General features: G+C 48.9%; 2 protein-coding genes across 3 annotated transcripts in view; one reads left to right on the top strand and one right to left on the bottom strand.

Annotated features, from left to right (window-relative positions):
• Nucleotides 1–125: 125 nt before the first annotated feature.
• aldh4a1 (aldehyde dehydrogenase 4 family, member A1) lies at nucleotides 126–9831 on the bottom strand. Of its 2 annotated transcripts, none has more exons than XM_004558964.5 (15): nucleotides 9650–9831; nucleotides 6724–6817; nucleotides 6521–6613; nucleotides 6386–6433; nucleotides 6092–6247; nucleotides 5849–5998; nucleotides 5194–5268; nucleotides 4442–4629; nucleotides 3805–3878; nucleotides 3529–3725; nucleotides 2249–2296; nucleotides 2001–2153; nucleotides 1541–1662; nucleotides 1294–1412; nucleotides 126–1021 (listed from the first exon to the last, which is right to left on the bottom strand). In XM_004558964.5, the coding sequence occupies exons 1-15, from the start codon at nucleotides 9688–9690 to the stop codon at nucleotides 909–911; spliced, it is 1671 nt and encodes a 556-aa protein (XP_004559021.2). In that variant the 5' UTR covers nucleotides 9691–9831; the 3' UTR covers nucleotides 126–908. The 2 variants fall into 2 exon arrangements, with proteins under 2 accessions (XP_004559021.2, XP_004559020.2); XM_004558963.6 differs by lacking the exon at nucleotides 9650–9831 and adding an exon at nucleotides 7344–9604.
• A 1379-nt stretch (nucleotides 9832–11210) lies between these two features.
• The window catches only part of rnf123 (ring finger protein 123), a 111151-nt gene continuing 97544 nt past the window's right edge, over nucleotides 11211–24817 (top strand). The window contains exons 1-20 of the mRNA XM_076884394.1: nucleotides 11211–11435; nucleotides 11999–12129; nucleotides 12213–12297; nucleotides 13557–13630; nucleotides 13733–13830; nucleotides 13979–14033; nucleotides 14304–14389; nucleotides 15065–15151; nucleotides 15229–15296; nucleotides 17847–17972; nucleotides 18498–18612; nucleotides 18722–18826; nucleotides 19558–19683; nucleotides 22120–22212; nucleotides 22418–22486; nucleotides 22565–22687; nucleotides 22955–23054; nucleotides 23209–23270; nucleotides 24116–24187; nucleotides 24389–24509. Coding sequence (XP_076740509.1) covers nucleotides 12048–12129; nucleotides 12213–12297; nucleotides 13557–13630; nucleotides 13733–13830; nucleotides 13979–14033; nucleotides 14304–14389; nucleotides 15065–15151; nucleotides 15229–15296; nucleotides 17847–17972; nucleotides 18498–18612; nucleotides 18722–18826; nucleotides 19558–19683; nucleotides 22120–22212; nucleotides 22418–22486; nucleotides 22565–22687; nucleotides 22955–23054; nucleotides 23209–23270; nucleotides 24116–24187; nucleotides 24389–24509 — 1747 coding nt within the window. The 5' untranslated portion in view covers nucleotides 11211–11435; nucleotides 11999–12047. The remainder of the gene's footprint in view (nucleotides 11436–11998; nucleotides 12130–12212; nucleotides 12298–13556; nucleotides 13631–13732; nucleotides 13831–13978; nucleotides 14034–14303; nucleotides 14390–15064; nucleotides 15152–15228; nucleotides 15297–17846; nucleotides 17973–18497; nucleotides 18613–18721; nucleotides 18827–19557; nucleotides 19684–22119; nucleotides 22213–22417; nucleotides 22487–22564; nucleotides 22688–22954; nucleotides 23055–23208; nucleotides 23271–24115; nucleotides 24188–24388; nucleotides 24510–24817) is intronic.

Genomic DNA, 24817 nt, shown 5'->3' with positions numbered 1-24817 from the left:
AAACCTGACGTCTAACCTGCCACTTTTCATATCCTCCCTGATGAACTTGATGTGTTGCAGGTATATAGATGTGTGTGCATACTGTTGAAGTGAGACTGAGCAAACACAAGGAGCATAACAGACCAAATGTTTCCATTATTTATTGTTGAAAAGTAACCATCAGAGTTTCTAAGGCAGGCACGTTCTGAAAACACAGCTCTGAGTCAAAGAAACGGACGCGAGTCGAGTCCAGACCGGCAGGGACGGACATCTGTGCTGCAGCCCGATGACGAGTCAGTGTGGGCTCTGCTGCAGGTGACGCTCACTGGCTGTGTCCCATTTAGGGTCTGCACGCTAGAAGTACGCGCACTACGTACGGTGCGCACTACGTACGGTGCGCACTACAAGTACGAGAAGTGTGGAAGCGAGAGGCTTGTGAAATGGGACGGTATACGCTTCGTCGCGCTGTTCAGGTTGCCTAGCAACCATGATACTAACCGCGAGACACCTTACACACAGCTTTGCGTACTTCAAGCGTGCAGTCTCTTAATTGGGACACAGCCACTGTCTGCGCTCTCAAACAGGAAGTTATTTCTACGTCACACAGGAAATGAGGTCACACAGAAATGGAAAAAACTCTAAAACAGGAAACGGACGCAGATCTCTGAGACTTCGACTAGAGTTTTAAATCACGAACTCTAAACCAATGATAACTCTTAACAGGACAGATACCGACTGATTAATGAACCGATCATCTCAGCTGAGGCCTGAGCCGCACACCTGAACCTGCCGTGCTCACAGGACCTCACTGATGACTCTACCATGATTGATTAGAAAAGCAGCCGTGTTAGGATGAAGACACGTTCAGTGCAGCGAGACGAGGAGGTGATCGGGCCGCGCGTGGTCTCAGCGGACGGACGGACTCCTCCTCAGCCCATGTAGGGGTACTTCCACTCTGTGAGGGGGACGTGCGTCCGCTTCACGGTCTGCGGAGACGTCCACCTGAGGACGTAGTGAGGACCTCCAGGTTTGTCGTTTGTACCTGCCACACAAAGCAAACAGCACTAAACTTATGGTCACACGTCGTCTGGTCCTCGCTTACGTTTTGCTCGGAGTCGTTGTTTGGCGTTCCCGACAGGTAAAGTGCCCTCTGGTGGACAAACTACGTAACACGTGTAACAGGCGTTGACAAATATTTCAGACATATCTGCGATATTCTGATCAGACATAAGAAACCGTCGGCAAAACAGGAAGTACTCGAGTAAATGTACTCTGTTACGCTCCAGCTGAGGTCAGAGCAGCGGCGACGCTAACCTGAAGCTCTGGCGCCCCCGAACGGCTGCTGAGCCACGATGGAGCCGGTGGATTTGTCGTTGATGTAGTAGTTTCCCGCGGCGTTCCTCAGCACGCTGGAGGCTTCGTCGATCACCTTCCTGTGACGGAAACAACCAGAACACACAGAGTTCAAACTTCCTCTGAATCCATTGCTGTTAGAGCTCCGCCTCTTTCTCACTGTAACCCACTGACAGTCAAACAGGAAGTGGCTGAGGGCGAGCCTTACTCGTCCTTGGCGAACACGGCTCCGGTCAGCGCGTACGGCGACGTGGCGTCGATCAGCCGCAGAACCTCTCTGTAGTCCTTCTCAGGATAAATGTAAACGGCGAGGACGGGCCCGAAGATCTCCTGCAGAACACGCGTGTTCATTTAAACACGCAGAAACATGGGATCAGGAAGGCGGACACACGCAGATGCCGTGAATATGACAACATGCCATCGCGAGGAAAGCAGCTGAGGTAATAATGATGCGTGACACTCGCGGTGGGGTTTCAAAAACAACATGGACGCTCACGCAGCATCACTTCATACTTGTGCTCGCTGTCAAACATTGTGTCGCTAACAGACCTGAGACAAGCTCGTCGACACGCCTGTGCGCGCTCGCCAAGCTACATACATGAAACTGTAAACAAGGATTCATGAAGGATGCACACAGGAAGCAGGGAGACGGTTACTGCGGCCCGTACCTCGTTCATGATGGCGTCCTGCGGGTCTCTGGTCTCGATGATGGTCGGCTCCACGAAGTAGCCCTTCTTGTCGTCGCAGTTTCCTCCGGCGATGACTTTCAGGTTTGGGGAAGACTTGGCGCGTTCGAGCCACTTCTTTATCCGCCCAAACGACTGCAGGAGGTGACGAGCAAACGGGGCTCATGACGTACACCCACCGACATACTAACACTGAGACTTTTGTTGTTTCCGAGCAACGGGATGTTTACCTTGTCGTCGATCACGGCTGATAAGAAGGTGCTGAAGTCCTCGACAGGCTGACAAAACAGAGGAAATCAGTGAGACTCAAACATCACGCACTTCTTGCACTTAAAACCTGCTCAGAGCGAAACTTTAGGACCGCCCCCACGTCCTGTTTGTGGCCCACGGCTGACTGAGTCACCTGCTGCAAATCATTAACGCTCAAATAATGCAGGACGTGAGAGTGAACAATGACTGCATGCTTCTGCACGTCAGGCTGAATCACCTGGATGTTCTGCTGGAGGTTTCTTCCTGTTCAAAGGGAGTTTTTCCTTCCCACTGTTGCCAAAGTGCTGCTCATAGGGGGTCACATGATTGTTGGCTTTTTCTCTCTGTGTTATTGTAGGGTCGACCTTACAGTATAAAGCTCCCTGTTGTAATTTGGCACAACTGAAAACTGAATTAATGAACATCTAACCTGAATAAATCCTGATCACTTATGAACAGCTCAGACTTTTCAAACCGCTTCTGTGTGCACGTCTGAAACGACGCTAACATCTGCAACTCGCCCACAAAACCTCAAACACGCACGGACGAATCGGCTGATACGCACAGGACACGCCACATCCACACGCGGTCAAAAGACACAGATTAATGCTGCCCGCTTCGCACAGATGTAAGCTGCGTTCAAGTCCTGGTGTAAAGCTGGGACAGCGGGCGTTTCTTTTTCCAAACACACAGAACAGCTGGTCTCCCCACCACCACAGGAGCCTGCTGGGAGAAGTCAGGGAGCAGCGTGTTTGTCACTGTGTGTCAGCCAACTCATCCCTCTGCATTTGAATAGAGAAATAATCCAGGTGATGTTAGCTTAACCACTAATCCTGAAGGCTGCTGTGTCATTTAAGAATTTAATGGGTAAATCTCTTTGTGGCAGAGCTGCTCTGTGTATTTACAACGCCTGCTTTACTTAAAAACAAACAACAGAGGAGTAGAGGAGGATAGAGGATGCCCATTTGTCCCAGTTTTACACTGGGACTTGAACTCAGCTTACATTAGTGGGTCTGTGTGAAGCCGGCACCACGACACTTGTCTCAACATGCGGGCGATTCGTCCACACGTGTCTAAGGTTTGTCAGCGAGCGATGTTAGATCCGAGTCGTCCTTCACAAAGAGGTTTTCAATGACCCGTTCTGATTCTCGGCTGACGTTATTAAAAAAGCCCAAACAGATAAAAACCAAACTGAACGTGTTACATGAAATCTGAAGCGAGCAAAGCCGCTCCTGACCACGCAGCAGCTCTCTGTACTCACGTCGCCCACTCGGATGTCCTTGTGGATGGCGAGCAGCTGCTCTTTGATCTGCGGCCACAGGCTGTCCGGTACGTACATCCTCGAGCAGGCCGAGCACTTCTGACCTCCGTACTCGAACGCCGAGCGAATGGTTCCCGTCACAACGCTCTGGACCTCCGCTGACGTGTGGACGAAGTGGAAATTCTTCCCCCCGCACTCTGAAAGCACAAAGAAGTGATGGACACGAGCTGCTTTTAAAGACAGTAGTGAGAGCAGACAGCGAGGAGCGCTCCTGACCTCCTGCCAGTCGAGGGAAAGTCCTGTAGATGTCCAGGTTCTGCGCGACCTGCTTCCAAAGACGCTTAAACGTCCTATGAACACAGAACCGTTTGTAAGAGACGTACAGGCGGAGGACGAAAGACGTTTCACTCATCACCTCTGACAAAGCTGAAAGAACCGGACACGCTGACAAATCAAGCTGAAACTGCAGTTCCACGGACATCCAGCAGAGGCGCCGGCAGCGAGTCAGCATGTTAACATTTATAACAACTGTTATAACGGCTGAATGAAAGAAGGACGAGCGTCACAGTTTTATATGCTGCTCAGTCCTTTAACAGGAGTCAGAGACAAGCTGACACCTGTGGGAGGGGACAATGCTTTTACATCTCACCTGTTTAAACTGCTTGTTATTATTAGGGGCGTGGCCTTTTTGGTTGACACAGCTTCACCTGAACTGAACCTGTGGACTGTGTTTGTGCTGCTGGAGTCTTCTGGAGTATTTTAATGATCTGATCAATAACTGCTGTGAGGTCACTGTACTAACAGAGCGTCCAAGAAGGCGGAGCTCCAGTTTTGGTGCACAGCGAGATTCAGAGATTGAATGTTTAGACTCTGCAGGACATTCTTGTGTGGAAACAGTCGTAAACATCCTTACGGCATGCTGCCGGTGAAGTTGATGCCTGCCAGGTGCTCCGAGGCGGTGACGGCGTCGCCGAACACGGGGCCGTCAGCGGGCAAGAACTGGATGATGTTTGGCGGCATGCCGCACTCCCTGAGGATTTTATACACAGAGTAGCTGGCAGACATGGCGGTGTCACTCGGCTTCCAGAGGACGACGTTACCCTGGAAGACATGAAAACAGTCCACAGATCAGGGAGAGATCCTCCATCAGCCACAGCTGAAACAGGACAACTTTATTAAAAAGCGAATTAATAAATACAGCTGCTTCTATTAAGAGCAGTGTCATGCTGGTCTATTATAAACAAATCAATCACGCAGCATGGATGCACTTCTCCCCAGAAGGAGCGTGGCAGTCAGGTCCGTGAGCGGCGGCACTACGGGGAAATCGTCTGGCATCTTGGAGCTTTGGGAACCTTAAACCTGAATCTGACCTGTGGGAGGTGTCGGGCGCATCACCTGCAGCCTCGCACTGTCTGTTCATTAAAGTCAGAAGAGAACGTGGAGCCACCAGTGGGCTGCACACAGTGTGAGTTAAATTCACAGTCGAACATCAGACACTGAATCTCAGCTGGTTGGTGAAGTTGCAGAGCTGCAGAAACAGCTGACGTCGCGGGACGCTCGGCCGCGTCGCTCATAACGACCCCTCGCGCCGAGTCACGCCGAGTGGAGCCAAGTGCGCGGCGGTGAAAGAGGCTTTTGTGAGTCAGCTGACACGACCACACTCACCATCAGAGCCGGGGTGCCCGCCAGGTTTCCACCAATGGCAGTGAAGTTAAACGGAGCCACAGCAGCTACAAACCCCTGAAAGAAACAAAGACATGAGAGCGGTCAGCTGCAGCCGAGCTGAGGACGAAGCACCGCCTCACAGGTCCACCTGGTTACGTGTGACACGGGAGGCGTTCCACATGTCACGTGCCCCAGAGCGCCGTTTCCTTCCACTCACGGGTTCACAGAAAAAAAAAAGCACACGCAACAAGAAAACCATCATAATCATCGCCGTGACCAGCGCTTCACAGCAGGTCCAGCGCTGGACTACACAAAATCATCGCGCTTCCACTTATGGCGACAGCAGGAAGTGATGTCATGTTGTGCAGAGTAAAATGTGTTTCTGTTGTTGCTACAGCTAACTCTCAGCCTCCTTCATACACACGGCGCTTCTTCTCGAGTCATACTGAACACGTGGCTCGCTTTAACGAGCAGGTTGTTCCAAACCAACGCCACCACAGCGTGAGCATGTGACTCCGAGTTCACGGTCAAACAGAAACAGCTGACGGTCGAGCTGTGAATTCATCAATCGTCTGCTGACGTCAGCGTTGGGACATCCCGCGTCGGGTGGCCGGGTCTCCTACGCGAGGAAGTCACGATGTAACCTGATTTTTACCTCCAGGCCTCGGTACAGCAGCGTGTTGGTGCTTCCCTCTGCGTCCAGCGGCTGCTGCCGCTGCAGCTCGATGGCGTGTTTGGCATTAAACCTGAAGAAGTCGATGAGCTCCGCGGCGGCGTCGATCTCCGCCTGCACCACCGTCTTCCCCTGAACGCCCACAAACGAGACAACAAGGGAAACAACTGTAAGGACACGCCCCTCGTTAATCCGTCACCGCCCCCCGGCTCGCACCTACCGTACCTGTCCGATCATGGTCTTGGCCAGGATCTCGGCTCTCCTGGGTCCGCTGATGACGTCGGCGGCTTTGAAGATGATCTGAGCTCGGTCCTCGACGGGCTTCAGGTCCCACTCCTTCCTCGCCGCCACAGACGCCGCGATGGCTTTGTTGATGAGCTCCTGCACGGGACACAGAGGACATGACCAAAACATACTGACAACCAGGGTTTCTGCCCCGAGAGCACGGACGCTTCACGATTAGAGGGCAGGAGTCCCGTCACGCTGCACCTCCGTCACTCAGACCTGCGATGAGCTCACCTTGTCAGCGTAGCAGAACTTCGCCACCTTGTGTGAGTGATTGAAGGGCTGCAAGAGGAAAGGAGAGAGAGCGGTGACCCCTCAGCGTGCGCTAAAGGTAAACGTGACCAGACTGAGCGACCAGCGTTTCCTCACAGAGAGCTGGTATCTGATGTCTTTGGTCCACACGTGCTCGTCTCCCACCACACACGGGATCTCCTCCGTCCTCCCCTTCAGGCTCGCCAAGGCCTGCAGACACACAGCAGGGAGTAAGGAGTGAGAGGGGTGAGGGAGGGGTGAGGGAGGGGCGAAGGAGTGAGAAGAAGGAGAGGGTGAGGAGGAGCAGAGTGAGCTCAGACCTTCAGCAGCTCCACCCTCTCATGGCTGCCCTCTTTGAAGCTCAGGATCGGCTCATTCTTCACCTCCACAGCTGCACAGGGGAACGTCTTAAACCTGCAAACACACACACAGACACAGACACACACAGACACACACACACACACATCAGGGTACATAAAACCAGCCTGGAGCAGCTGGATTTGAGCTGATCAAACTGGTCCCACTGGGAGGATGCTGGACTCCTGAACTGTGCAGCTAATCAGTAACCAAAGACACACACACACACACACACACACTCCTCGTACCTATGGTACGACAACTTTTCTCCGTGCCCCTGGTACACTGCGCAGAAAAACCTTGCCACACACACACACACACACACACACACACACACACACACACACACACACACACTCCTCTCTGCAGCTTTTCTGCTGTCACAGGGATGAGCTGACTGAAGGGAAGCCGTCTGTCAGGACCTCCATGTCTTCACGTCACAGCTTCTTCTTCTTCTCTGCGACCCCCTAATGTGTCGCCCCCCCCCCCACATGTCAATCACACGCATCCTTCCTCCTATTGGTGGTTGCGTCAGTTGCCGCGGTTTCCCGAGCTTCTCAGAGCACTGACATTACAGACTTACATGTTTCTCTGCTGGGTCTGTTGTTTATCTGTGCAGGTGTGCGTGAGAGGAAGATGAACCGAGGCCGTTGTAGAGCCGCGCTGTTTGCTGATGTTTCTCACGACCTGGTTATTCCAGCTGGATCCAGCTGAGCCGGATCGCTGCAGCGCCTCCTTCATCTATGATTAACCCGTCTGAACTCTGAGCAGAAGGTCGGCCAGCTGCTGTTTGCATTGGAGGAGGAGGCGGCGACACGCCGGCTGGCGGCATGTCGGGCATTCACACACACCCATGTGGCTCTGCGGCCCAAACGATGACAGCAAAATAAATCTGAGCCCGTTCAGTGAAAATCATGCGAAACGCAGTGGATGACCTTAACGAGCAGGTAATCCCGTGTAGCAGTACCTTAACGTTAACAAGCAGCTCTTCTGATTTTGATTAACACACGTGGCGTTCGTGTGGTACGTATGTCAGGTTGAACTTCAGAACTGACCTTAATGTAAAGACTCAGGATTGCCACATACAGAGGTTACCCAGGCGAGGCTACAGATTCACCTGGAGCTCAAATATCATCATTTCACTCAGACAGGACAACAAAACCATCCATAATTCAGAATCCTCATCGCTCCTATTTTGAAAGCTCTGTTGCTACTTAATTGCACTGTAAACCCAGAGTCATCGACACCCCTGAAACTCCCCGTTTTAACGGCCCACATAAGGCCGGTGTGATCTGAAGAGAGCCCGCGGTGCCACGTGTGCTTTTAATGTAAATGACTGACTGTACAGGTGAACGTGTCATTACACGTGCACTGCAGGCCACGCCATAAAACCAGGCGGTGAAGGCAGCATGACATCGATACTCCAAAGCTTCCAAGGTGCATTTTCCTTGAACCACTGCTTCAGTGTGGAAAATCACATGTGACCAATGAGGTCCCCTGAATAAATCACATGATTGGTCGAAACCGTCGATAACGCTTTGTATCGCCTCAGTGCCGTGTGAATGTGCGTTTTTGAAAGCTGGAGACATTTTCAACAAGAAAAGAAACAAAAACAGTGGAAAATGATTGTTTGTCATTAAAATCTCGATCCCATGGAAACAACCACACCATCCCTCACATCCTCCGTTTCCCCGGCACGCCTTCTTCAAACTACTACATAACAGCAGTTTACAGAATCCACAGACCATCCATCTTTGCAAAATTGTGTTTCATCGTCCACGCAGACCTTCATTACACTCAGCACCATTAGTTCAACATTGTTACGCTGTCTCCTTTTTCACCACTAGATGTCACTGAAACGACGCTTTGCATGAATGAACCGATTTTCAGTACAGTTGGTGAAATGGTTCATTGCTGGTTCATTGCTTTATTTGCGCAGCACTACACGGCTGAAGGGTTTCTTCCTGTTCCCACTGCCACCAAGTGCTTGCTCATAGGGGTCATCTGATTGTTTCCCTGTGTTATTCACCTCACGTTATAAAGCTCCTTGAGATGACTGTTGCTGTGATTACTGTACAAATAAAACTGAATTGAATTTAGGTATTTTTCCACGCCCTCCGGCCTGGACTGGTCCCTTTGGTTGTGGCTCCTGGAACCAGCTGTTTGACACCAAGTTTACTCACTGACTTCTTTATCAAATGTTTGTAAGATATCTTGTTTGTTTTCATCTGAGCCTCTCGGGTAAACACACCTTTCAGGTAAATGGCGTAATAAAATGTATTCTTAAAGATCTTCCGGGATTAATGGAGTGGTACCCAGATGGCACCACCGGAGGTGCGAAAGGTAACTGTTGCCCTATCATATATGTATGTGCTCTTAATCTGAAAGGTATAAATACGGAAGTGTGTGAGGAAGGCGTGTGCCTCTGAAGTAAAACTCTAACAACGTGTATGTGGTTTATTCCTCCATGAGATGTGCGAGTTACCACGGTATTTCTGCCCTAGAGAATGGAACATCCAACAGTAACAATGTCTAGCAGGTGTCTTCTTACATGTGCTCCCTTCCATTTCCCTGAATGTGTTGGATTATGAAAGTAGTATTAAACGTACAGTACTTGAGTAAAAGTACTTGGTTCAAGTTTGTGTGCAGTCAGTTCAGGCAGCAGCTGCCGGTCAGGTGCCATTACATAACCTGTAAACCTGTCACAAGCGACCCACTGGACCGTTACCGCTCCACACGACCAGCCTGGACCTCCACGCATGATCCGTCCCGTTACAGCATCGGTTATCGATCAGGTTATCGGAGTCGGAGGCCCTGAGGAGGCTAATTAGCTAAATGACATGCTGCAGAACTCAAGGAGTCTCGTGCGGGAGACATGCGCAGACCTACCCCCTCCAGGACCGACACACGGCCGCCCTCACGTGGAGCATCTTCCCGCCACAGGCCGCTGATTCACGCTGAAGGAAAAAGCCTATAGACCCGCTAGCAGAGCCGATCTGGCCGGAGAATGGATCAATAAACGATCGGAATCAACTTTCAGGTAACACCGACCCCCCCTCGTCGACTACACACACATCCCAACTCACTGCGACCGGGAAGGGGACACTGGTTTACTTATATCGTTCAAGTGCTTCACGCTGTCGCTACGCATTGGTGACATAACTCTACTTTACTAACGTGTCACTATAAAACCACTCTTAATCTCTCAGATTGGACTAAAGAAGAGCAAATATGTTTACAAACCTTCAGGAATCATAGATCCCCCCTCCCCACTACCTACGATGGAACCTTCCACAGGCGAATCTGCCATTGGCTACTCAGTAACCAATAAAAACAGGGTTAGGGTTAGGGTTAAAACAGGTCAGCCAATCAGAGGCCATATTCCAGGGGTCGGAACGAGGCTCCATATTTAACAATGTTCTTGATCTTTCGGTCAAGTCTGCAGTGTCTCTCTGATAATTTATTTGATTGTATTTCATATTTAATATTTTTTTTATTTTATAGATACTTTTGCGCTTCATTATTAAAATTGAATTGTATAGTATTAACTTAAATTAAACAGAAATTGTATTTTTTTAAGTTAAGTATACAACTCAACATGTGTTCTGTATTTTAAATAAATCACATGCACATTAAAGTGGCCTCTTTCATGGCTGTCCTGTTCATATTTGTGTTGGGCTGGCTCCAGTCCTGAGGTTCACTGGACTTGTGAAACCAGGAGGGGCAGGTGGATTATCTTTCTGAGAAGAGCTGCTGAAAATAATCAGAATACTTTATTCTGATTCTGACTAAATGGTGGCCATGAACGATGGCTAAGTTATGAGAGCCAAAGATGAAGCACGTTGGCTCTCTGAAGTCATGCTGTCATTTACGTCATGAAAACGTTTATTTAATCCTGCTGTCATCTGCGTGAACTGCAGTCAGTAATGACACAGAAGGACCACAAGATGGAGACATAAACCTCTGACTGAACTCAAGACGAGACGAGATCTTTTATTATCCACAGGTTCTCAGGTGGAGTCTCTTGAAGTAAAGCCAGGTGTGCCCTCTGAACATTATTACTGCATATGCACAAAAACAATGCTTTGATTTGAAAGGTTCAGAGAGAGTTTAATGACTCCATCAGTTATAATTTCTGACCAGTTTAACCAACTAATGATTATTCTTATATTTTCATATTCATATCTTCCTAAATGTTCTTGTCTCACAGTTTTCAGCCTACCACAGAGTCACAGTATATTTTAACGTGTGTTTGATGCTGCATGTAAGACTGTTTTAAATTTATCTGTGAACTGCTGCTAGCATTTATATTTAAAGCTCATAATACATAATATTATATATGTAATAATATTTAAAAACGTTAATTTAACTTTTTAATTGTATTTGTATTTAATTGTGTTTTGATCAGCCATAAACTAACGACGACACACACACACACACACACACACACACACACACACATTTCTGCCTTCGCGTTTTTTCGTCTTTGCCCTTCTTGTCCCAGTCTGCCCTCCGTACCGTGAGAGGCGTTAACAGCAGATAAGACTCCGGTGTTGTTGTGAAGATTAGGTTCTTATCGCCGATATCCAGCGGCTCAATTCACAACTATCAGCCGGACTACCAGAGCTAGCGGCGGCTACAGCGGAGCAGCGGCCCGTCCGAGCAGCCGGAGGCGGTGAGTGTCGCTGTCATTAGCCGCTAGCTGTTAGCCTGCTACCAGCTGTGTGACATGTAACTGCCTACAGCCGAGCGATGCTCGACTGATGTGTCCAGTGATTACCTCGACACTCAGCCCCCAAAGTCCCGCCGACAGGGTTATAACGGACCGGTCTGCCGAGCCTCAGTGCTCCGGTGAGCTAACGGGGGTCAGGGGGCATGCTAACAGCCGAGCTAGCTGTGCTTCATCATTGCTCAGGGCTACCCCGAGACTACACTTCATCATCAGCTGTATGTAGCAAGGTGATAAAAGTACATAATATTAGACCTAGGAGAGGGTAATCGCAGTGTATCAGTTACATACAGTTAAAGTAAATCCAGCATGATTAAATTCTTTAGGCAGTAAAAGTACACAGGTAGGATTGGGGCAAAGTAGTAAAAGTACACGGTAATGACTCAGAGAGGGTAGGAGATGTTTATGTCAGGTGCCAGGCGCTCTCCTGAACATGTGGCTGCTGTTTGTGACACAGCTGCCTTGCCCTGTGCTGTGATTGGACACGACGATGGTGGTGGTGTTTACAGGTGTGTCTCTGGCAGCAGTGTGTGGGTCAGGTGGCTCCAGTCAGACACCATGAGTTCTAAGGGAGGCGGCACCGCTCTGACCCGCCGTAACTACAGGCTGGCGTCAGACATGGACAAGCCGAGATCCACAGGTATGAATGCTCAGTCACTTCAGCACGTACCCACCACTCCTGCCCTCCAATTGGTCTGTCTGAGTCAGCTGTCCCTCTGCCAGGTATCGTGAACGAGAAGATGCTGAGCGACTACCTACACCATGTGTTTCCCTCCACCAAACAGGGACCCACACTGGCCTCGCTCAGGTAAGCTCATGCTGTGACACCCCCCCCCCTCTGATGCACATCTCTGAGCAGGTAAGAGGCGAGACCACCATCAGGTTCAGTTTTTACAGCTCTAAACACAAACTGAACACAAACTGATTTTGTTTCTATTTTAAATGTGCGAGGCTGTAAAACTGAAACCAGACGCAGGAATGAGGCCGACGGTCACAGCTGCTGCTTACTCTGAGTGTGTGCACGTGTGTGCGCGTGTGTGTGTGTGTGTGTGTGTGTGTGTGCACACGTGTGTGTGTGCACACGTGTGTGTGTGTGTGTGTGTGTGCGCGCGCGCGTGTGCGCACGTGTGTGTGTGTGTGTGTGTGCGCGCGCGCGTGTGCGCACGTGTGTCCTGAGTTCCTGTTTAGTGACTCAGAGCCTCGTTATTTAAGCCGGCCAGGTTCATGTTACCTTCAGCAGCTTTAAAAACACACACACACACACACACACACACACACACACACACACACACACACACACACACACTCGGATACAATTCATGAAATCTAAAAACAAACATCAACGTTTTAATCATGTAAAACTTTTTTCATTTGTTTTTTAACTGTAAATTTTCATTTTGTTCATTTTTAACCTTATTTTTCTATATTTCTTTCCTGTTTAATAATCTGCAAAAATGAACTTTGGGTGTGTGTTTATAAATAGTCAGATTGTTTTGTTTTTTTAAACATATTTTTTATATAACACATTTTAAAATGTAACCAGTTTCTTTTTGGTGATTTCTTATTTCTGTGATTGTCTCTGGTGAAAAAATCTGATTTATTGTAGACGTAGTTTTGACTTTAAGTCCGATTCTTTTTCTATCTAACTTTTTGTTTTTATTCTGTTTTTGAATCTTGGTTCATGCTGTAGGAAGATTTTTTTTTTATAGTCGTGGACTTCTTTGACTTCTATGTTTCAGGGGTTTTTTTTTAGGATGTAGTTCTTTCTCTTGTCTTTTTTACAAACTGTTGTACTTCCCAAAATAGTTTTTTAATAATTGTTATTTTTCTTTTTTTTGATAAATATTTGTTGGGTTTGTTTCTAACTGAATGACTGTGCTGTGATTACCTGATGTGAGAGTCGTGTGCTGGTGTTTTTCTGTGTAACGAGTCTGGTCTCTGTGTCAGTGAACGAAGTTTAAATGGAAAAATCAGACTGAGCTGAAAGGAGGAAACGATAATGAACAACTCTGAGAATAAAATCTTTTCTGTCCCTTTGTCGTCTTTTCCTGCCGCTCTGGGTTTCAGGAAGCCTCTGGGCTTCCAGGATCTACCTGCTCACCTGGAGAAGCTGCTGTCTGAGGACACGCCTACGGAGGACGGTAAGGCTGGAAGCGTCTGTCTGCCTTTAAAACCAAACCTTATGTTCTGTGACTCAGAACGAGCTCAAATGTCTGATAACACCGTCACCTGAACCTGTGCAGGTCAGGCTGTGGACGGTCGTCTGGGTCCTCAGCCCGTTGTCCTCGATCACACCAGCGGCTTTGAAGGACTCCTGTTTGTAGACGACGACCTGCTGGGGGTGAGACACGCCGGAGACCATAAACCAGTGAAACCAGTCAAAGTTTGGACACGTGGCTGATGTTTGTCCAGACTTTTGATTGGTACTGTAGAAAAACACTTCCTATGTGTGATAAGTGTGTAAGGGTGATGAATTTCTCTGCATTCAGGTCATCGGCCACAGCAACTTCAGCTCCATCCGAGCGACCACCTGTGTTTATAAAGGTACGTTGTCTCAGAAAAAGCTTTGACTTTTGGGTTTGTGCTGAACTGACTCAGTAAATATGACACACAACAAAAATGAGCCCTGAAACAAAAAACTGTCACAGGAAGTGTGACCTTCTCTGCAGATGGGCTTGCTTTTCACAATAAAAGTCCAGTTTAGAAAGGTCGTCTGATCTGGTTTTCCTGTATTATTGTCGACCTTCCAATATAAAGCACCCTGAGGCGACTGTTGTGATGTGGAGAATGATTTTGGGCTGTTTCTGTCTGCAGGGAAGTGGGCCTACGAGGTGCTGATCTCCTCTCAGGGTCTGATGCAGATAGGCTGGTGTACCCTTAGCTGTCGCTTCAATCAGGAGGTATACACACACCTTGATGATGAACCCTGTAAAGGCCTTGACACGGCGCATGTTGTGAGGGAAAACAAAACATGAAACTCGACTGGGAACTGGTCAGAGCTGTTATAAATAAATGCTGCAGGTTCATCCTGCAGAAGTACGCAGTGAGCGTCAATGGCTCCATTAAGACTGCAGGCATGAACCCGGGGGCTAAATCGTGAGCCGCATGGAAAACTGGGACAGCTGTGAAGGACTGACTTTCTTCTTGTTTCTCAATATTGTTGTTATGAAGGAGGAAATGATCTATACACACCAAACAGTTTGTGTATCAGGATTTAAACCTTTTTATTTCCGCTGCAAAGTTTTAATGCGAGTCTGTGTGGACTCACTGCTGGAGCTTCTGCTGGACGTCAGAGGAACTGCAGGATGTGGAGGTTGATGCTTGATTAAAGCACAAAGTTGACTGTTACGCCTACATTAATGTTGCGTGTCAAAAACGTTGGAATATTTGTTGGTAAATTTAAAAAAGAAGTAATTGAAGCTGGATATTTGCTTCAATCAAAGAGCTAAATCGAGTTTTCTGTGGCTGGTGTCTGAGGGCGTCCATTAAAAACTGTCTGTTTTTCACCTCTGCTGCATCCGTTCCCATGAAGGATGGCGGCACGGCGATGCTGAACAGTGTGTTCTTGTGCTCAGGAGGGTGTAGGTGACACGCCGGACTCATACGCTTACGACGGAAACAGAGTGAGAAAGTGGAACGTGACGACGACAAACTACGGAAAGGTGAGCGTGAACACAGACGCTGGGATCTGCCCCTCTGTTTCATCATGTGACCATAACGGCGTGTTTTCTCTCCCCAGTCGTGGGCAGCAGGAGACATCGTGAGCTGTCTGATAGACCTGGATGAAGGAACCATCACGTTCTGCCTGTGAGTCCCTCTGTCCTTTCCTTCCCTCCTTTCCTCCGTTTGGTCGTCTTTTTACATCTTTGGTTCAAACCGAGAACTTCTGATCATCAACATATCAGGATGGCTTTCTGTCCTTCACTTATCCTAACGTCAGCCCGGAGTTTATCAGGCTAGCTGTCAGCATGAGCCCGTGACAGAGGCGGAGTTTGGAGCAAGTGACCAATCAGAAAAACAGACAGGTTTCTTGATAGCAGAGCAGCTGACTTTACAAAAAAAGATAAAACTGTAATTTTGAGAAAATGTGACGACAGAGTAGACTAGAAGCAACATCTGTGAAACATCTGTAGCGTATGTTAGGTATACAGAATGATTGTCACACTTAAATGTTTCAGAACATCAAACAAATGTAAATGTTAGACAAACTTGAGTAAACACAAAATGCAGTTTCTAAATGAAACTGTTTGTTATTAAGGAGTAAAAAGGTGAAACCAAAGCTGACCAAAAACAACACAAAGTCTAGCCTCAAACATCTCGATGATCCCGAAGACTTCTGGGAAAATACTCTGGGCTGATGAGACAAAAGTTGAACTTTTTGGAAAGTTTGAGCCTCTGTGGCGTAAAAGTAGCAGCATCTCAGGAAAGGAACATGATACCAGCTGTAGGGTATGGTGGTGGTAGTGAGACGGTCTGGGGCTGTGTCGCTGCCTCAGGACCTGAAGACATCTACTAAAACCTCCTGAAGGAGAATGTCTGGACATGTGTTCATGACTTGGCTTCTGCAGCAGGACAATGATCCAGAACACGGCAGCAAGTCCACCTCTGACTGGCTTTAGAAAAACTAAAGGTTTTGGGCTAGTGGAGTGGGCTAGTCGAAGTCATGACCTGAGTCAGACTGAGATGTTGTGGCATGACCCTAAAAAGGCAGTTCATGCTCAATCTAGGGGTGGGCAGTATAAACGGTATAAATTTGGCCAACGGTAGAGATTTTGACTATACCGCTATAGCGCATGTTGATGGTGTCATCAAGCTGCGCCTGTTTTGGTCGAAAGCATCGCAGCGGCTGCAAACATCATCTGCAATGTTTATGCCGGGCGACAGTCATAGCAAAGAAACGAAGCACTTTTGGAAGATGGGGAAAGCCAAAACCTGCGCTTCCTCCACTTCTGTACCATTAATTCATTAATGTTGAATTCTCTCCAGCTGCTCTGTTCCCATGTTGTTGCAGTATATTAATGACTAACCTGGTATTGTGGATGGATTATCTCAGTTGTTCTCCTGACTGAAGTTTGGTCCGTTTACAGCATCCTGCCATGCGATTGCATTTGTCTCTAACCATCAGGAACCCTCATGTTAACTATTATCGAAAGTTAGCGTTCATCCTCCAGCTTCACTGTGTTTATGCTATGCTAACATAGCTGTGTCGCTAGCAATCACGTAGCACATCATTATATACCAGCTAGCCAAACTTCAGTAACCCTACAAACATCACTGCTGTTTAGTTTCCTGTCTTCATTTATGTTGGAAGTGACAGCAGAGCTGTACGTTTGAATGCATGTAACAGGCATCTCCGAAAACGTGAGAGCACTTTTGCAAATATGTGATGTCTTGATGAACCGAGCAGATATTAGAAGTTTACACAGAAACATTCTCGCATGAAAATATCTTAAAAGTTTATTTTGTGACCCAGAAAGAGTAATATTTCAAACTCCGCCCCTCTGTGTTCCTCCGCCACTGCCTCGTTTGAGTTTTGGATGAAATGGATTCTGGGATATTGCATTTTGTCATTTCGAGCTGATTGGAGACCAGAACAGCCAATCAGATTTTTTTGCGTCCAAGTCTGTGATTGGCTGGTTTTGTGGCACAAATATAACGGTGTAGAGAAAGAGTTGAGCGCGCGCGGGCAGAAATGTTGCGAGGAAGCGCAAATGCAAAAACTGAGCGAGAGGGGCTGCTGTGTGTGTGTGTGTGTGTGTGTGTGTGTGTGTGTGTGTGTGGATAATAGCAAACACTGAAATACAGTTTTTGCACGCAGGAATGAGTTTTGTTCACTCAAATTCAGCTTTTCTTTGCACCAAATAAATTTCTCGTCAAAATGCAACACTTGCACCTGTGTCCCTAATAGTGAGTAATATACGTTATACAGAAGAAAAGAATATATCGCGATATATATTGTTACTGCACATGCTTCAAATTATGCCGTGATATGGATTCTAGGCCATATCGCCCAGCCCTAGCTCAAACCCTCCAACAATTCTGACGGTTGGGCCAGAATCCCTCCACAGCTGGAAAAGACTCACTGACGGTTATCACAGATGCTTGAAGGCAGTTGTTGTTGCTAAGGCGCACCCAGCCAGTTATTAGGTTTAGGCACGTTTCCTTTGATAAACCTTTCAGGGAGTTTTTTGGGTAAATCATTCTGATTTCTGGCCGTCACAGATGAGACTGTACATGTTGGTCTGCAGACTGAATCAAAAGGTTTTAAGCTGTCAGTGACTCCGTTTGTGGTTGAAGTCTTCTCTGATGTGTCCTCATTGTTTAGTAAAGCACTGAGCGTGTCCTCTGTGTCCTCAGGAACGGCCAGTCTTTGGGGACGGCCTTCACCAACATTAAGATGGGTCCTGGCATCGCTTACTTTCCCGCCATCAGCCTCTCCTTTAAAGAGTCAGTGGCTTTCAACTTCGGCAGCAGGCCCCTCAGATATCCTTCACAACTAATCGCAAAGTGTCCAGAAGCCCTGCCGGCAGGTGTTAGCGCCACTCCCCTGGGAGCTATCAGGGCCGTACGTTTGCATGGTGGAGTCATGGACGGCACAGAGAAGCTTCTACAGGCGTAGGATTTCAAACTGAGCTCTTTTTAACTAAGCTGGTCCCATTGTATTTTTTCAGCATCCATCTGAAAAATGCTGTTTGGCTTTATGGGTTTGTACAACTCTTTTGCTGTGAAAGATTTCCCTGGAACATCTGTAAGTGGAGAGTCCTCTTCACACACTGAGGTTAATTATGGAGTTCCACAGGGTTCAGTGCTAGGACCAGTTCTGTTTACATTATACATGCTTCCCTTAGGCAGCATCATTAGAAGACATAGCATACATTTACACTGCTATGCAGATGACACCCAGCTCTCTGTCCATGAAGCCAGATAACACACACCAATGAGTTGAATTCGATTGGATAAATGCTGCTGTGGTGTCGTGAGTTTGTCTTTAACCCGACTGTGACCCACGTACCCCGTGGACGGCTACCTGCCCCTCCAGAACCCTCCAGCTGCAGACCTGATGAAGGCCCACAAACTGCTGGGCTACATCAAGAACGTCCTGTCCACCGCCATCGACGCTCAGGTAGGAACACGAGCAGGTGAAAATGGCATTGCCTGTCTTCAGCCTGGTGTTTGGTTGACGTGCAGGTAAAGTGAAAGGTGCGTCCTTTGTCTGTCCTTTACTGCTGCAGGAGGAGAGGCTGGTGGAGAAGGACTGCGCCGTGTGGAGGCTTCACGGAGAGCCGACCGTCCTCGTCACTCTGGCTCACATCTTTAACCACTTTGCTCCACTCATGGTGAAATATGCTGTGTTTGTAGCTTTTTTCCTTTATTGCATGAAGCGTCAGGAAACTGAAAACCACCCAAAGATACCGATGTGAGGCTAACAGGGCGTGTTCAGAGATCGCTAAAACTGACCGCTGCTCTGTTATTAACTGAATAATCAAAGTGCTTAAACAGCGCTGTGGTTAAAACGAGGCTGCTCCTGTCGTCCGTGTTTCTGGATGAGGACTTTTCCACCAGAGTCTGTTTTTAGAGTTCGTTTTTATTATCAGACGTTGTCACTCGTATTTAAATACACGGAGAAGAGACGACAGGGAAAAGCATAAACTACGTCGGCTCGCTTCCTGTCGTGGTTCATACGAAGCATAAAGTTTCTAATAATGAGCTGAGTGTCACTCAGACTGTTTCTCATGATCCTGCTGTGAGGCTGAGACACAACAAACAGAAGCAGATTATTCAGCTGGATTTTATATCCAGCATCAGAGCTGTAACTGTAAAGTTTAAAAGAACAGACTGCATGCAGCCACATGAACTGAAGCAAACTGGAGATGGCCTTTGTTTTAGTTCCCAGACTTCTCGTGCACCGTGCTCTGCAGCTGATTAAATCCATCCACAGTGGAAACTAAATCCTCTGTTTGGGGCGCTGTTTGTGCAGGCGATGCGTTTGAATGGATGAAATCACCTCTGTCTGAAAATGTGATGTCATCAGGTCACGTGCACTGATGGTGGGGTTGTCTGGTTGCAGTGTAAGGTGTATCTGGTGGAGGACGTGCTGATGAACTTCCTGCTGGGGATTCTGGAGGGAGGAGGTTCGGTGGACGAACACCCGCTCATCCAGCAGCTGCTCGACCTCTTCTGGCTGCTGATGGAGGTAAATCTGCACGCTTGGCTCACTGCCACCGCAGGCCTAAACCCAAAAACTGGACTGTGCGTCCACAGGGTAACTGCAAACATGCACAGAAATACAAGACGTGTAAACAGAAGAAGCAGGACGCGCTCAGGTTCAGGGACGTCATTTAAAGTTGCTGCATTTATACCTGGCCTTGTGGACCGTCACCTTAACACCTGCTTACCTCATTGTTGCAGCTCCGCCTCGTGTCCGACTGTACAGGTGCGTTTTCATCATGACTTCCTGTTTCGAGCTAAAGTCACACAAAAACATGAAACGCAGGTTTTTACTGTGAAAACCACGAACGTAACAAATCATTTAAAAATGTTACATTTCCAGAACGGTCTGATCAGCTGGTTGCTGCTGATGATCTGTGGTAAAGCTCCACTTCGGTTATTAAAAGCACGCATCACGACCTTTAGAATACCTTTTGACGAGGGTCGGTGTACGCGCACACCTGTCCGTCCAGGTGTTTCTTTCCTGAGACAGTTTCATGTTTTCTTCAGTGCGAACTCCCCCGCCTTCCATTTTACTGTGTCCGTTCATCAAGCAGCTCGGATTGATGCGGCCGCACAAACACTCGATCAGCATCTTTTATTTATTCCTGTTGTGTCAGCCAATGAGGAGAAAGCTTCATCACCTGCAGGTTGGGCTGAAAGCTCCTCTTGGTTAGTGACCTCAAAAAGAGGGAGACGCATCCTGCTGTACACCATCTCCTCACAGGAGGCGGCCCTGGGTTTGCATCGCCCCGTCATGTGTCCAAAACTCAAGATGGTTTTTTCTTTTTTATGGTCCGTCGACCCACTTTCAGGCCTTTTTGCCTTTTTCACGAATAGTTCACAAACCTTTAAAGACAACAGGCTGAAATTTTCTTCATATCAAGATGAATCTGTAACTTGGGACAGATGCATAAAAACATCTTAGAGTGGATGCTCTCCTGCAGAGTTCCACATCTGAGGATACATGAATAAAAACTAATGACGGCATGGATGACGTGTGGTTGTTAAAAGGTTAATTCAACTTTCATGTTGCTCCACAGAAACAAAAACATCAGCACTTTGTTCAATAATAGCAAGTTAATAATAATACAATGTTCTGGAGTATTGCACAGTACTTTCACCTCCTGTAGGAAGCGTCGGAGCTGCCCAGGACACCACCTCCAGGAGGCCAGCGCCTCAGCTGCCTCCCTTCAATGTGGAGACATAGCTGCTCCACTCAGGGCGCCTCCTGAATGGCTGAGCTCCGCCCTGTCCCGCTAAGGGGAGCCCGGCTGTCAAACAAAGCTCATCTCCACTGTGAGCTTGAAGGGTTGCTCCATCTTGGGGTATTAAGGTTCAATTAAAATGTTAACGGTTGGGTTAAATGAGTAGTGACCATAGCAACGTCGACTGGTCACACACGTCCGTGTGGGTGTTTCTGCTCCAACCGCTGCCTCTGAGGCAGAAACCCTGTGAATGTTTCGAGCACGTGTAGTGCCGACAGTTCATGCTGAGCTCCTAAATAAAAGTGACAGCATGCTGAACATGTGTACAGATCTCCTAATAGCTGATGGTTGGTTTATTTACCGCCTCACGGTGGCACCCAGACTCCACAGAGGAGGACCCGGAGGTTCAAACAAGGAGGCGACGGTTAAAAGCACTCGTTTAAATTGGTGATATTTACTGTAGAGCGTCTGCATCAGGATGTTTTTCTGGAGTACCACAGCCTGAAACCTCTCTGTCCTCTCTGTCCTCTCTGTCCATCTGCTGTCCTCTGCGTCCATCTGCTGTCCTCTGCATCCATCTGCTGTCCTCTGCGTCCTCTCTGTCCTCTGCTGTCCTCTGCGTCCTCTCTGTCCTCTGCTGTCCTCTGCGTCCTCTCTGTCCTCTCTGTCCATCTGCTGTCCTCTGCGTCCATCTGCTGTCCTCTGCGTCCATCTGCTGTCCTCTGCGTCCATCTGCTGTCCTCTGCGTCCTCTGCTGTCCTCTGCTGTCCTCTGCGTCCTCTCTGTCCTCTGCTGTCCTCTGCGTCCTCTCTGTCCTCTGCGTCCTCTCTGTCCTCTGCGTCCTCTCTGTCCTCTGCGTCCTCTCTGTCCTCTGCGTCCTCTTTGTCCTCTCTGTCCTCTGCGTCCTCTTTGTCCTCTCTGTCCTCTGCGTCCTCTTTGTCCTCTCTGTCCTCTCTGTCCTCTGCGTCCTCTCTGTCCTCTGCGTTCATCTGCTGTCCTCTCTGTCCTCTGCGTTCATCTGCTGTCCTCTCTGTCCTCTGCGTCCTCTTTGTCCTCTCTGTCCTCTGCGTCCTCTTTGTCCTCTCTGTCCTCTGCGTCCTCTTTGTCCTCTCTGTCCTCTGCGTCCTCTTTGTCCTCTTTGTCCTCTGCGTTCATCTGCTGTCCTCTGTCCTCTGCGTCCTCTGTCCTCTGCGTCCTCTGTCCTCTGTTTGCAGGACCACGAGGTGAACGAGTGTCTGAAGCAACTCATGATGTCCTTACTCAGGGCCTACCGCTTCTCCCCCATCATCCCAGACTTGGGCTTCCAGGTAGGACAAACAAACAGAGCCCCACAGGTTATATAAGGTCAGGGGGCGGGGCCTGCAGAGCGACCTCACTGACACAGGAGGTTCATCTTCAGAGACCAAACTTTAAATGTTTGTGTGCAGGTGGCGACAAACTTCATCTAAAATCTTTTTTTTTTTCATGTCACGTGTTTCCAGATGTTCTCCAGCTGATGTGCTTGTGTTTCAGATCCACTACCTGCGGCTGACCACGGCCATCCTGCGCCACGAGAAATCCAGGAAGTACCTGCTCAGCAACGTCTTATATCCTTCAGCCGCCAAGCGAAAGCGCTCTGTGACATTTAAACCGCTGTCGCGGCATTCTCCTTAACCGAAGCTCACGTTCGACGTTCTGCGCTCGGTTGTGTTCTTTTACATCAAGACTCCTCTGAGGGTGAAGGAGGCGGGGCTAGAGGAGCTCATCCCAACCACCTGGTGGCCCACGCACTTCGACAAAGAGGTGAGAGAAACCGAGGCTCTGCCGTTTGCGTCTCCTCGCTCCTGACGAAATGTTATCGAGTGTGTCAAAGTCATTAAGCTGAAAGCAGCGAAGCTCAAACAGAGAGAGGCCGTTTACCTCTGTGACGTGCGCAACGACAAATCAGATGTGACGTAAGAACTGACCGTGACAGACGAACCGCAGGCTCCTCAGGGGAAGGCTGCAGCCATCAGGTGTTTACAGCAGCACAGGTGTGAGAGCTTTAAACAATGCTTCTTTATCAAACAGGGTAAAGACGAGCGCGAGCCCAAAGACGAGAGCGCCGACGAGCGTCTGAGGCGCCGAGCCTACGAGAGAGGCTGCCAGAGGCTGAAGAAGAGGATCGAAGGTCGGTCTCCATCACTCGGCCGTGTTCTGTTTTAGTACTTTACTGTTTTATTTTGGTGTTTCACTGAGTTCCTGTCTTTGAGACCACCCACCTGTCTGCTTACCTGGACTGTCTGTGTGCGCTCCTCTGACCTCTGACCTCTGTTCTCCTGCAGTGGTGGAGGAGTTGCAGGTTCAGATCCTGAGGCTGCTGCTCAACAACAAGGACAAGAGCACGGTGGGTGCAGCGCCGTGATGTGTTGGTGATGGCGACCGCGGTCAGGACGCTGCTCTGATGTTTGCGGTGGCGAGACGTTTCAGCGTCGGTGTTTCTGTCGGGTGGAGGTTCAGGTGTTCGGCTCAGATCAGATACCTCAGCTGTGCCGGCTCTCCTGCAGCACAGTAGCACGTATCCAAGCAACTGCCAACGAATTCACGGAGCGAGCGCTCAAAGCGATAACGGCCCGGGCACGGAGTCGCTTTGCTTTAAGCATTTATTTTAAACCAAATCACGTAACCGGGAGGAAACGGCACCTCGGCGTGAAGGCGACGACCAACCGTGCTATTCACCCCGCTGCTCTTTCGTTCCTGTAACTGTAAGATCATCAGGAAACACGTTGTATCATAGACCCATTTTTAGTTTTTTCTTGATGGTGATTTAAAGAAAGTCTTTTCAGTCACAGACACGAGAGCCTTTTTAGGTTTTAGCAGCGAACCCGTCAAACTCACTGATCCGCGGTTTCCCTCGGTGCGAGTTGGATCGCTGCACTTTGAAACCACGACTCTGACGCACTAAAGAACTTTAAGGTCTGTGTGTCTAACAGCAGCTTTTATTCCTATCCTGCTCAGAGACCAAACGGATGATCGTGCAGTATTCCCCGTTTATCCAAAAACAGATCCAGGGTCTGCCTGTTCTCAGTTTTTACTCTCCGTGTCGTCCTCGGATGCTTCGGCCTGACGTGAACGTTGGCGTCCTCCCCGAGTAACACTCGGTCTGATCAGACTGAGGGTTGGACTGCAGCAATCGCTTCTCCTGTTTCAAACTGCAGTGAAGAGAAAAACTGAGCTCTGCTCCTCTTTCAGGGAGAAGCATCGCGCTACATTTTCCTCAACAAGTTCAGGAAGTTCCTCCAGGAAAACGCCAGCAACAGAGGGGTAAGGAGCAGCGAGGAACGCCACCCTCTCACGTCATGTCAGTGTTTCCACAGGTCAGTTTGTTCCTGTCTGTGAGCGACGCAGACAAACTGAAACCACAGGTTTGATTTCATGGAGACGTGTTTTTATCAGTGCGCTCTAATCACGGGTAAAGCCTCACGTGTGTGTTTGCACATGCGTGCACTCTGTGTGTTTGAGCAGCACCCCACGGCTCTGTGTCCGCCTGAGTACATGGTGTGTTTCCTGCACCGCCTCATCACAGCGGTCAGAGGCTGCTGGGACGAAGGACACCGCAAGAGTCCGAGCAGCGTGAGCAGCGACGGTACGACACACTGAGCCACACAGTGTGTGTGTGTGTGTGCGCGAGTGTGTGTGCGTGCGTGTGTGTGCGTGCGTGTGTGTGCGTGCGAGTGTGTGTGCGTGCGAGTGTGTGTGCGTGCGAGTGTGTGTGCGTGCGAGTGTGTGTGCGTGCGAGTGTGCGTGCGTGCGCGCGAGTGTGTGTGTGCGCGCGAGTGTGTGTGTGTGTGCGCGCGAGTGTGTGCGCCCGTGCGAGACCTGCAGTGGAGCAGAAGCTTCCACTGCAGGTCTCACTCATGAGTCTTGAAATTACCTGTATGCATATTCCACCAA

The sequence above is a fragment of the Maylandia zebra genome, linkage group LG5 (genome assembly GCF_041146795.1).
Source record: "Maylandia zebra isolate NMK-2024a linkage group LG5, Mzebra_GT3a, whole genome shotgun sequence".
NCBI lineage: Eukaryota > Metazoa > Chordata > Actinopteri > Cichliformes > Cichlidae > Maylandia > Maylandia zebra.
Note: the sequence above shows the minus strand (reverse complement) of the source record. Positions and strands in the feature narration are given on the sequence as shown.

Bases quoted from the DNA above. Each gene is read 5' to 3' on its own strand.
- aldh4a1 (XM_004558963.6), bottom strand. From the start codon at position 7,501: ATGAAGGAGGCGCTGCAGCGATCCGGCTCAGCTGGATCCAGCTGGAAT. The intron at 3,879-4,441 runs GTAAGGATGTTT...CTGTGTTCATAG, and splicing joins AACTTCACCGGCAGCATGCC to GACGTTTAAGCGTCTTTGGA. The intron at 1,663-2,000 runs GTACGGGCCGCA...CGTGTTCTGCAG, and splicing joins AGGACGCCATCATGAACGAG to GAGATCTTCGGGCCCGTCCT.